Source organism: Zootoca vivipara, chromosome 9 (genome assembly GCF_963506605.1).
Source record: "Zootoca vivipara chromosome 9, rZooViv1.1, whole genome shotgun sequence".
Taxonomy (NCBI): Eukaryota; Metazoa; Chordata; class Lepidosauria; order Squamata; family Lacertidae; genus Zootoca; species Zootoca vivipara.
This window is the reverse complement of record NC_083284.1, coordinates 15,851,173-15,863,523: the sequence shown is the minus strand read 5'-3', so window position 1 is coordinate 15,863,523 and position 12,351 is coordinate 15,851,173. Positions and strand designations below refer to the sequence as shown.

General features: G+C 46.9%; 1 protein-coding gene across 3 annotated transcripts in view; it reads left to right on the top strand.

Annotated features, from left to right (window-relative positions):
• FAM13A (family with sequence similarity 13 member A) overlaps positions 1-12,351 on the top strand; it is a 134,855-nt gene that overhangs the window by 38,942 nt on the left and 83,562 nt on the right. For all 3 annotated transcript variants that reach the window (XM_035113462.2, XM_035113461.2, XM_035113460.2), the window contains one exon: positions 12,085-12,254. In XM_035113462.2, the coding sequence (XP_034969353.2) occupies positions 12,085-12,254 (170 nt within the window). The remainder of the gene's footprint in view (positions 1-12,084; positions 12,255-12,351) is intronic.

The window sequence follows — 12,351 nt, the reverse complement described above, 5'->3', positions numbered from 1 at the left end:
CAGCTCCAGTCATGGTCCACCAGGCTGACCCGCAAGGCCATTTCCTCCAAACCACAGCAACATGCCCATCAGGCAGCCCCTCAATATCTTACGCAAGCATCCAAGAGCCAGTGCGCTGAGTAGGCTTTGCCCACCCACCCACCCACCCCAACCAAGGCAGGGGGCTTAGAAGCTCTTTGCATGCCTGGTAACCCAAATGGACAGTGAAAGCTGTTTCTCCCTTGGAAAGTGGTGGGCTTTCCTTCCTTGGAGGTTGGTTGGCCGTCTATCGTGGATGCTTCAGCTGAGATTTCTGCATTTCAGGTGGGGTTGGACTAGATGACCCTTGGTGTACCTTCTAGCTCTACAGTTCTATGACGCTGTCTGCCTTGCTTGGATTTTAGCTTGCACATTTTTCAACCAGCCTGCCTTCAACTATGGCTGAAATTGTGCAAGCCAAATAAGCCAAGCAATTGCAATTGTATTACGATAATAATAATAATAATAATAATAATAATAATAATAATAATAATAATAAATAATGAAGAGTAGCAGGGACTTTGTTGTTACAGGAGAGGGTTTATAGCAAAAGCCCTGCTGAAACCTTGTTTTATCTGTGCCTTGTAAGATGCTTTGAAGTCAGCACCCTTAACAAACTTCAGTTCTCAGGATTCTTTGGGGGAAGCCTATTAAATTGGTTTCACAGTGCTTTAAATATATGGTGCGGATATGACCTGAGAGAGTTCCCAAATGGGAAGGTGCAAGCATTCAGTCCTTATGCCTGGCTAGGATAAGCAACGTGGTGCCCTCCAGATATTGTTGGACTCCAGCTTCCGTCTTCCCTGGCCTGCATGTCCAATGATCTAGGATGATGGGAGTTGAAGTCTAACAATATCTGGAGGGTACCACACTTAGGCTGCCCCCTGGTTTTATGTATAAACCAAGTTTACGTCTTGTTTTGTAATCTGACCAAAAATCCTGGAAGGTTGACCTCCTTGACCAAGTTCGTTCAGCAACACCCGTTTCTCCACACGAGCTACGTGCCAGTTTAATTCTATGGATTAATGCCATTCTCTGGGAACTGTTTTTAGAATGCTGGAAGGAGTGATCTCTCCAGTTGTATATTCCGGTCATCTGAGTTGAGCAAGAGACTAAACATTTCCCAGCACATGAAACCTGAGTCAACCCTGGTCTGAATTGTGAGATATAGAAACAGTTCGCTGCTTATTCATCACTTCCTCCACCCTTGTGTGCAACTCTGGAACTCAAGCAGCTTTTATTGCACTGTATAGAAGAACTGGGAGAAATGTGGAAATGCACACAGACTTATCATGTGCAAAGGAGGTCCCAGAGTGGAAAGGAACCAGAGCCCTCTGTTGAGACCTCGCTAGGAAGAATGGTTTTGAATAGGAAAAGATTGGCAAAGTTATTAGACGCCTCAGGCTTTTCCACCCTTCCACCAGACCTTTCAGGAAAAGGTTTTTTCATATATCCTGTTTCCTTGGAAACATCAGGACTAGTGGCTTCTCACCATTTAGTTCCGGGTTTTTTGTAGAAGGCAAATGACTCCTGTCTCAAAGTGCTTTTTGGACCTTTTGGCAGCTTCATGTAATGAAAGCACTGTCATTGGAGAAAAATGGTTAAATTGACCCATCTTTATGCTGCCTGTATCGCTACCCACCTCGTGCCCAGTAGCAGCGCTAGGATTTAGTGGGGAGTTGGCAGGATGGGGTGGGGAGCACAATAAGACATCGCATTGACCTGGAAGAGGTGCACCAAAAATTTAATGCACATGACTTCACCCAAAGAATCTTGGGAAAGTGTAGTTTATTAAGGGTGCTGGGAATTTGTAGATCTGTGAGAGGTAAACCACAGTTCCCAGGAATCTTTGGGGAAAGAAATGTGCTTTAAATCTTTGACATGTATGCAGTCGAAGAGGTGTGACTCTGGCTTTCTTGCATGCAATGTGCCATTTGGGGATTGTGGTCTTATAAGGGCAGTTAGCCCTTTACAGTGGAACCTCTGTTTATGAACACCTCGGTTTACGAACGCCGCGGACCCATCTGGAGCGGATTAATTCACTTTCCATTACTTTCATTGGGAAAGTTTGCTTCAGTTTATGAACGCTTCAGTTTATGAACAGACTTCTGGAACCAATTGTGTTCATAAACCGAGGTACCACTGTAGTTTATTTGCAACCCTGGTGCTTAACCAGGCTTTCTGCCTTAGAGATTTCTCAGCATTGGCAAGAAGCAGCGCACCACACCCAATACACATACACACACACACACACACACACCAGCTAGTTGTTCTTTAGTTTATCTAAATAGTTAATTTCCTCTTTCAGTGAGAATGTTTATTTGCCCATTTGACTGGGTCATGCTGAAGGAAGTGAAGGGAGACTGTCAGTGGTAGAAAAGGTTTTCTGTTGTTTGCTTAGCTGCACACACAGGCAGAACTCAGGGCAAAAGGTAGTTGACCTCCCCCCTCCCCCCCCCGATCTTGGCCCTGACCTTGAACCTTCCAGCTTCCTCTGTTTGACTCTTTTTGGAGGCAATGCGGAGGTTTTTGGTGAAACACTGAAAATACCCCACCAGGCACTTAGAGCATTTGATTGGAAGCCTCAAAAAGCCTCGGTCTCTTTTGGGGTGAAAGGAAGGGCAATTGCCTTTCCCCTACGGAACTATACTGTGAAGGTTCATTGTGACAACAGACTCATTGCATGTCTAGGAACAACAAATGCACACTGAGTTGCAATTTAGTTTATGATGCAACGTGAGCCTATGTCAATTCTACTTGCCATAATGCAATATAAAAATAAATGTTTAGTGGACTTAAGTGTCAAGTTGTGATGCAGTGCATGAACTGTAAGGAGTTTGTCCTCATTGACCATTCTTAGAGCCGTTAAAAACAGCAAACTAGAGTTCAGTCGTTTCGTTGATGGATGAGTTGATCAACCCAATATGCTACCTGTAATTTAATTAGGCAGCAGGTCTTTGAAAGGAGTACAACTTCAAATGGAAAGCACCAAAAATAGGCATTGTATCTTAAGTAAAACCAAACAAGAAATGTCTCTTCTAAGGGGGTCTCCAGACTGTCACTGCTTTGTGCATGCCAGAATGTTAGGTTTGCAGAATTAAAGTGGACCAAATTGGACTTTTTATGGTTTGGGAAGTGAAGAGGAAATGCATTGCAAAGTGTGGGGTGAATAAACGGAAAGATGCATAAACATCTTTCAAGGATGGATGCTCATTATCATATGACCACCCTGTAAACAATCCCAAGCAAATGCTCAGTTAAGGTGGGATATAATCTAGTCCAGGGGTCCCCAAACTACGGCCCCCGGGCCGGATGCGGCCCAATCGGCCTTCCAATCCGGCCCGCGACGACCCCCGCCGCCCGCTGCCGCCGCCCGCTCTCACGCCGCACGGCGCAGCAACGATCTAAAAAATCGCCAAAAAATCGCCGGAAATCCTTTGTGCGCATGCGTATGGGCCTCTCCTGACCCGGAAGAGGTCATTTCTGGTGCACTTCCGGGTCAGGGGAGGCCCATACGCATGCGCACAAGCGATTTTCGGCGATTTTTTCCCCGCACGGGCGCGTGTGCGCATGCGCACGGGCGCGTGTGCGCATGCGCACGGGGCGCGCACTCCCCCGCCCTCCGGCCCGCTGCGCGCGCACTCCCCTGCCCTCCGGCCCACCGCGCGGTCGGCGCGGCGGGCACCGGCCCGCCGCACGGTAAGTCTGGGGACCCCTGATCTAGTCTCAGCATAAGCTTTGTGCAAGCAAATTAGTATTCTGCCTTGGTCAGACCATACCTGGACTACTGTGTCCAGTTCTGGGTGCCACAGTTTTAGAAGGATGTGAACATGAGCAGAGGAAAACAAACAAGATGATCAGAGTTCTGGAAACCATGCCTTACGAGGAACGGTTGAAGGAGCTGGGTATGATAGCCATCTTCAAATATCTCAAGGATTGTCCCATGGAAGAGGAAACAAGCTTGTTTTCTGCTGTACCAGCGAGTAGGACTCAAACCAATGGCTTCAAGTTACAAGCAAGGGGATTCTGACTAAACACCAGGAAGAACCTTTCGACAGTAAGATCTTTTCAACAGTGGAACACTCTCCCTCTGGAGGTTGTGGACTCTCCTTCCTTGGAGGTTTTTAAGCAGAGGTTGGATGGCCCTCTGTCACAGATGCTTTAGTTGAGATACCTGCATTGCAGGGGGTTGGACTTGATGACCCTCAGCGTCCTTTCCAACACTATGATTCTAGGATGACTACTCAATAAATGCTCTGGGAGAGCGCATGCTTTGCATGGTCCCCGTTTCAATTCCTGGCATCATCCACTAAAATGGGTGGGGAAACCTGTGGCCCTCTGTTGTTAGCAGATTACAATTTCCGTTCTTCCCATTGAGTGCGGCCAATAGTCAGTGATGAGTGGTAGTCCAGAGGGTGCCAGGTTCCCTACGCTGAGCTAGGATCAGGGGAAAACCAAACCTTGGTGTCAGTTCTTAGTTATCTGGAGTGAGTAAAACTGCAAGCCTGGGTTTGTGGATTACAGTAAACCAAACATGGCTTGGCTCTGGGTGTTAAGGCAGCAGCAGGAGTTGGAAAGAGCCGAGCGGCCATAATTTTCTAACTGTGCACCAGCATGCTTGCTCACGTACGTTAAGCCTAATTTGGCTTAGTGTTGGCCAATGAACTGACCAAGATTTATTTAACTGGCACACAGTCTTAGTTAAGTCATTTCTTGGATATGAGAATTCTCCTATTACAGGCATTTCCCTTCTTTTTAGGGTACTTTCAGAAGGGCAGCCTCGTTTGGATGTGCTTGTATGAAAGTGCGCACGCATGCCTGTGGGGGAGATCGTGACCTTGGGCTCGAGTAAATCACGCTCATCAAGTTTCCCCTTTATATTTGCTCTTGCTGTCTTGGAAGTTGCTCATCATCGAGCAACTAAAACAGGCACCCCCAAACTGCGGCCCTCCAGATGTTTTGGCCTACAACTCCCATGATCCCTAGCTAACAGGACCAGTGGTTGGGGAAGATGGGAGTTGTAGTCCAAAACATCTGGAGGGCCGAAGTCTGGGGATGCCTGAACTAAAATGACACAAACAGAGAAGAAAACTTTTCCATTAACCTTGAGAAGGACCATGATGGATAAGCAACCAAAGACCTATTTTTTTTAAACAGCGTTACCTTTGCTAACCATTAAAGATTGCTTGTTTGTATTTGAAATAGATTGCCTAGCAGTAATATTTAGGAACACAAACCTCACCTGTCCCAGAATTGTTCATGTGTGAAAGTTTGATGACCTGTTGAGATTGAGGCAGGAGTGTGTGTGTGTGTGTGTGTGTGTGTGTATGTATGTGCATAAACACACACACACACACACTTCTGTAAGCTTCATTGCCTGTAATAAAAAAAAACCTTTGGCTATCACTTTCTTCAGTGAACTAAATACATAGCCGCTTTTTGTTTAGGCTAGAGTTAATGTTAATAAAGCAAATGAACTCCGCCAATCTCCAGCTTTTCTGATGAATCTTTCATAATTTTTCCCAGCACAGGAACAGATACATGGAAGTTCAGGGTTGCAGCTGATGCTGTGTGCCAGTGAATGGGACTGAAAGGGGCAGTGGAATCTCAAATCCTCTCCAAGAGCAGTTTACTTATCATACCAGTATAAATTATGCCTCATTTGTGCAATGTTATGCTTTGTCTAGTTGTTACTAGGAAGGGCAAGGATCACAGGAAATCTTAACCTGCCTGCTCTCTGGCACCCGAGATTTCAACATGAATTGCCCACTCGGCTTCAAGTTTAAATTCACAACTATGAAGGCCGGAATCTTGCCGATATTTTAATTTTTTGAAGCGAAATGTAAAAAGTAAAGCCATAAATCTTAGAATGTCAAATTATATTTCCATACCTGAACCCATGTGCCCTGTGCTCTAACCAGACCCCAGACCTGCTTGGCTTCAACAAGGCTTGTTGATAGTCTCTCGTGTGTGTGTGTGTGTGTGTGTGTGTGTGTGTGTGTGTGTGTGTGTGTGTGTAGGTGTAGTGATTGCACCAAAATATCTTGAAAAGCACTGCTCTCAAAGCTGCTCTGTCACATTGAGATTTTTCCTTTGTACTCTTCTCTTTGGACATTGTAAGAATTGGCACTTTAACAGCATGGGACCCCTTTTGCTCTCCCAGGAGGGCTCTTAAAAATACTGTAAGGTAAAACTAGCTTAGAAACGGCAAGGGGTTTTTGCCAAGTAACAAAACCCTGACTAATCGTTGCTGTTTTGGAAACCAGCAGGGAGTAGGAGTGGACAGGGTGAGAGTAACGGATTCACAGAAGTGGAATGGGCTGTCAGTCTGGACTCCCGCGCAACATGCACAAAAGTATTTGACTACCAAAGTCTTGTGCAAACATGAATCTGCCATTGTCAATAACGGAGCAAATCACATAAAGGTTACTGTCGAATAGTGTCTGCGTATAGCCGCCTTTTATGTTCTCAGATGAGTCCTGTATACTTTCAAGCTTTTATTACAACGTATAAATGGGAGGCGTTTAATATGCTGGCTACGGTTGTGTGACTGTTTGCTTCCAAATACTTTAATAGCATACTGTCAAAATACACGGCTTTCTCCTTTCATCTCAGCTCTGCAGAAAAGAAAGCAATTATTTAATCTCTTTAAATCTTTGAATTGCATCTTCCTCATAATTCCCCTTATTTTGTAACAATTCCCGTTCTTTGCTTAAGCTCAGATTGCAGTCATTCCAATGACGTTATTCGTTGATTTTTCCTGGTTGGGGAGACTAGGGAGGTGAGGGGACTTGGCAAAAGGTGGTCCAGTGAGTTACACCAGTAGTTTTTATCTTGGCTTTCCCCTGTATGCAAAGACAGACTGGTGGATTGAGCGGATGAGGCCAAGAGTGGGTCCCATGGTCAAGAAGGCGATTCCTGCACATGCTGTAGAGGGAAGTGAGGGGCAGATGGGGCTCATCAACCTGGAAAGGTAGCCCCTCTAGGAGAATGAAAACTCTGATCCTAAACCTCCATTGCCTTGACAGGTATCTTCAGGAGACGTAAAGGCTAAGGAGTAAATCTGGAGTAGAGTCCCTAAGGCATTTGGGTGGCACCTTCCAGCAGCCAAGCTGGTGCCAAAGGTATTGCTCTGCTTTCCTTTGGACTACATCAGCATGGCCGAGAAGGGGGTCCTGTCATCTGGGCAGCCCAGGACCTCCATACACACTGCCCAGGCTTACACCCTGGGGAGGTCACTTCAATGCAGCTAACACAGTGGTTAGACTTCACCCCTGGAGGCGCACTCTATTGTCTTTCGAGACAGGCAGATGACGACGACAACAACAACAACAACTGAAGGCCTTGCTTGAGAAATCCGAAACCCACACTTGGGGACATAGGAAGCTTCCTTATGCCAGGTCACCCAGCCTAGCGTTGCCAGCTCTAACTTAGCAGCAACTCCCCTGGATCTCAGGCAGAAAGAATATTTCCCATCACCTGGTACCTGGGCCTTTGAAACTGGAGGTGCCAGGAATTCAATTGAATCTGCGGCTTCCTGCTGGTTGAGAATGTGTAGGAAATGGAAGACCCATGAGAACCCTGGCGGAGGTACACCATCATGAGAATTAAGCCAGAAGCAGTGATAGATTTCAAGGCAAGGCAGGTCACTTGGGTAGGCTAGGAGGAACCTGTGAACTTCCGGATGATGTTGGACTCCCATCCATCTAAGTCAACGGCCAGTAATCAAGGATGATGGGAATCGCAGTTCAACAACATCTCCCTGTCCCTGGACTAGACTATCTACTTCAGGGGCGGGGGAACTTTTCCAGCCTGAGGGCCACATTCCCTTCTAGGAGATCTGCCTGGGGCCGCATGCCACCAGCGGCGAGTGAGATTGGAAGCAAAAGTGGGCAGAGCACCCAGTACTGTATTAAATTTTACCCAGCTACAGTAGACTTGTTTCTACACAGACTCTCATGTCTATCCTACATCCAGGCAAGGAATACATTATCAGAGTTGAAGGACACAGACTAGTTGGGGATAAATGCTCAAGGACAGTGGAAAGCAGGGGTGGGAAGGGGTGGGGGCTGTGGAGAGTTTGGAGGGCCAGATTGAGAGTCTGTATCTCTCACTCTCATCCACCCCAGCCTGAGGTTTCTCATCCCTGATCTTCTGGGCTTCTTCCAGATTTTAGGAACTCATGGAAGGCCTTCTCGAAAGAGGTACGCATGGCACCTTTGTTACATTTTTTTTTCCAGGAACAGGTGTGGACATTTCTCTCTTGCCATGCATTTTATTTTGTGCAAACTGTTGATCTGCATGTTTTTACCTGTGGCCCCATATAATTTCCTTTTATTATATATGTTAGTGTTTTATGCTGTTTACCCAGGAATCTATTGGGCATGGGGCAGAATGCAAATATTTAAAATAAATACACCAATGAGAAATATTTGCATATCTAGTGGCACCGGGCTCGTTCTGAAGAAGGGCGGCAGATTGAAAAAGATTGCCATGGTTGAGTGCTGTGCCCTGCCCCCAACTTTCTAATTTCCAGTCCCTTCCCTTCAATGAAGGGAAGCAGAAGTCAATGGTGTTTATGTGAGCTGTCTTCTGCCCTCGAAAGACCTGTTCGCTCCTGCATGATTTATCGCGCACTGAGTAACAATGCCAACAATGTCAACTAGGCACCCAAATTCTTTCATTAGGCTGTAATTCTGTGTTGTGGCTGTTAAGTTTCAGAATACCATAAATGGAGAGGGACAAGCTTCTCAGGGAAGCATTCTGGCCCATTTGGGTGGACATACATGGACTTGGGCAGTGTCCTCTTTTATTAGGACACTGGCATTAGTTTGGTGAGTAAAGTAAACTACAACTGGACTTTTTTACCCATATTTACACAAGAAACATATTGCTGAGAACAAGTAAGAGCTAAGACCATCCCTTCACCTCTGTTACTAACTCTTAGGCAAATTCTATGGCTGTTGGCATACATTTTGGTGAAGGAGCGTAAGAATTAGATGCTGGCTTTGATCTGTAAAGCCCCAAACACATTTTTCCACTTATTATGCTGATGATGGTCTTTGTAGTCAGCTGATAACTTCTTGTATCTTGACAGTAACTCCAAGTGGCCCACTTTTCCGCCTGGTTCCAGAAGTTTCTCTTGCCTGCTTCCAGAAGCTTCTTGCTCCATTTCTTTGGCCTTCTGTTCCTTCCTTTCAAGTTCCTGTGCAGCCCTTTCACTGATGGACAACAGTGGAATAACGATCCATTATCTAGGATGGACCTCCCTCCCTCTCTCTCTCACTATATATATATATATTCAGTGAACTTGCACAGCCTCCAATGTCTTTTGGCTCCTATTTGTGTTTGCAGGGCTCTTGTGAAAGCAGGCGAGACAGTGAGAATTTCCTGGAAGCCACCCAGCGACTGGGGCAGTAATGGGTGTAGCGGGTTTGGGCTCATATATCTTAGCTGCTGCCCAAAATATCTCCTTGGGGGCCCGCTAATGGGCAAGGGATTACTTAGGTTCAATTTGTTGAATTTCCCTGTTCTTCCCAAAACGGTCTATAAATTAACAACACCTTGGCTGGAGCGATGCCCCAAAAGCTTGGGGGAGCTTCATAATGCAGCGTTGGATGATAAACCCTGGATCGTTTAAAATGTCAGCTGTGCCAAGGGGGGGGGGATTGGAGAGGCAGAGCTTTTAACTCACTTGGCACCATCGCAATAAGTTTTATGTAGCGTGGGGTTGCCATCTTGGTAGACTGGGAGGTGTAAGAAAGGACCACAGCTCAGCAGTAGAGCATTTGCTTTGCATGAAGAAAGTCCCGGGTTCCATTGCTTTGCATGGAAACAGCCTCCCCACTCTCTTCAAAGGAGCCGAGAGCAGAAGCGGAGCGTATGCCCGTGCTGCCCAGGGCAGGCGTGCTCCCGAGGGGGTGGCGGCGTGGAGGGTGCCCTCCCAGGTGCGGGATAGCCGCTCGGGGGCCCGGAGCAGCACGTGCGCCCTGCAGCTGGGGGCAGAGCAAGCCGCTCATAGGGGTGGAGCGAGCCACCCATGGCGGACATTTGGCACGCCACACACCCGTGACTCCCAAGCCTCCCCCAAGCTGTCAAAATGAAGGGGGAAGGGAGGAATGCCATCAGCAAAGCAGTGCAGCTCCCCCTCCCTTACCCCGATGGCTCAGGGTAGGCTTGGGAGTTGCGGGCAGGTGGTGCAGCAAATGTCCAACCCCCCCCCCCAGTGAGTGCACCCGGGGCAGTCCGCCTCCACCGCCCCCCCTTCCCACGCCCCTGGCTGAGAGCCTGCTTGAAAGGACACTTTGCAAAGCTGCAGAGGGGATTTTGACAGCTGGGCTTTCCCCGCCCACCTTTCAGTCATGTGACATCATTATGGCAGTATTGACAGGTGGGTGCTCCCGCCCACCTGTCAAATTCAGCCTGCGATTCGGATCCTGATAAGGATTTGGCGTGTGGATCCTGAGCTAGATCAAGGGTCAGCAAACTTTTTCAGCAGGGGGCCGGTCCACTGTCCCTCAGATCTTGTGGGGGCCCAGATTGTATTTTGAAGGGGGGGATGAACAAATTTCTATGCCCCACAAATAGCCCAGAGATGCATTTTAAATAAAAGGACACGTTCTACTCATGTAAAAACACGCTGATTCCCGCGTGCCGGATTTAGAAGGTGATTGGGCCAGATCCGACCCCCGAGCCTTAGTTTGCCTACCCATGAGCTAGATCAGGCACCCCCAAACTTCAGCCCTCCAGATGTTTTGGACTACAATCCCCATCATCCCTGACCACTTGTCCTGTTCAGCTAGGGATCATGGGAGTTGTAGGCCAAAACATCTGGAGGGCTGCAGTTTGGGGATGCCTGAGCTAGATGAACCAAGGGTCTGAAAGCTTGGTGGGTGGACAGAATAAGGTCACGTGTTTGTGCCTCTGTGGCCTCCTCTGGTGGATAGACGGGTCTTGATAAAGAACTCATCTCTAGCGGTCACCCAGGGAGCAGTTCAAGCTGGGACAGCCACTCAACTTACATAAACCTTTATGGAAGCAGAGGGGGTAACTTGAGCAGCCATTGCTCCATCAAGAAGCAACAGCAGCTTAGAGAAATCTCTCACTTTGCTGTTAGCATCTGCCAAGAGAGTCCATTACTTTCCCCCCATGACTGTGGGAAAGTGTGAGGGCCCCCTCCAGACGTTATTTTTTTAAATTGAGTATTTGTGATGGATTGTGTCCATGATGTTCTTGGGGTGGTTAAACACAGTCCTGCTTTGAACACTGTTTGTGCCTGCAAAACGTTTCCCGTAATTTCCCTGTGCCAACTTCTGTCATCCTCCCATGTCCTGCATATTTGCTTTATTGCTGGTGAAGCTGTTCTAACACTTCCTCTTGCGTAACGGTAGGTGTTACATAAGCAGAAGGAGGAGATGTAAACATACGAGTTACATAAAGATACGGCCTAAATGTGCAAATTAAATAAGAGAGTCACAGACATCAAATGGTTTTGATGGTTTTACTTGTTACGGTGCCATAAATATAGCTGAGTTGCCGTTACTGAGCTATTCAGCGCCCCTGCCGACATAATGTACATAATTGCTTAAACCACTAATTGTATGCCATTATTTCTGCCGCGGCAGTCTGAGCTCCACGTAGCTTATGAACTACACAGTCATCATCATATTTTCAAAAACCACCTCATGATTTGGGTAAGATTATTGTGAGGCAATAATCGAAAGGGAACACACAAAAAGCTTTAATAGCGCCTGTTGTGAGTCTTCTGTACATTCCCAGCTTTATTTTAATTTTTTACGCTTTGCTTCAATGGGCTGTGAGGTTCCTGTTGGGCTCTCATCACTACAGATTTGTGCTTTTTTTGGCCATTGCCTTACAGCAGGAGGTTGGGTTTTTCATTCATTGGGTACGGGGGTGGAAATGCTGACTCATCATTTGCTGTGAATTCATGGCATTGTATCATTTTATTTTATTTTTTAACAAACCAACCCTGCTGCAAATGAGCTGGGAAGATTTCTCTGCGCCTTACCCATGTTTTTTTTTCCCCCTTTTACTTTGTTTCTCTAGGTTGCAAAGTACAAGCAAGAAGGATCTTCTCCAGCATGCTTGGTGCCGCAGCCAAGACTGTCAGATGGAATTCCCTGCGTTAGGGTCCATTTAACGGACAGCTTACGCTCGGAGGAGATGGATTTAGCTGACGAAATCTCCTTTATAAGCAGTGCTGCATTCTTCACCAGGTTAGTGTTCCTCCTTTCTCCTTCATATACAATGTGTAGCTTGCGAATTCACCGTTTCAGACCATTGGTTTGCTTGCTGGGTGCACAAAGCAGATTT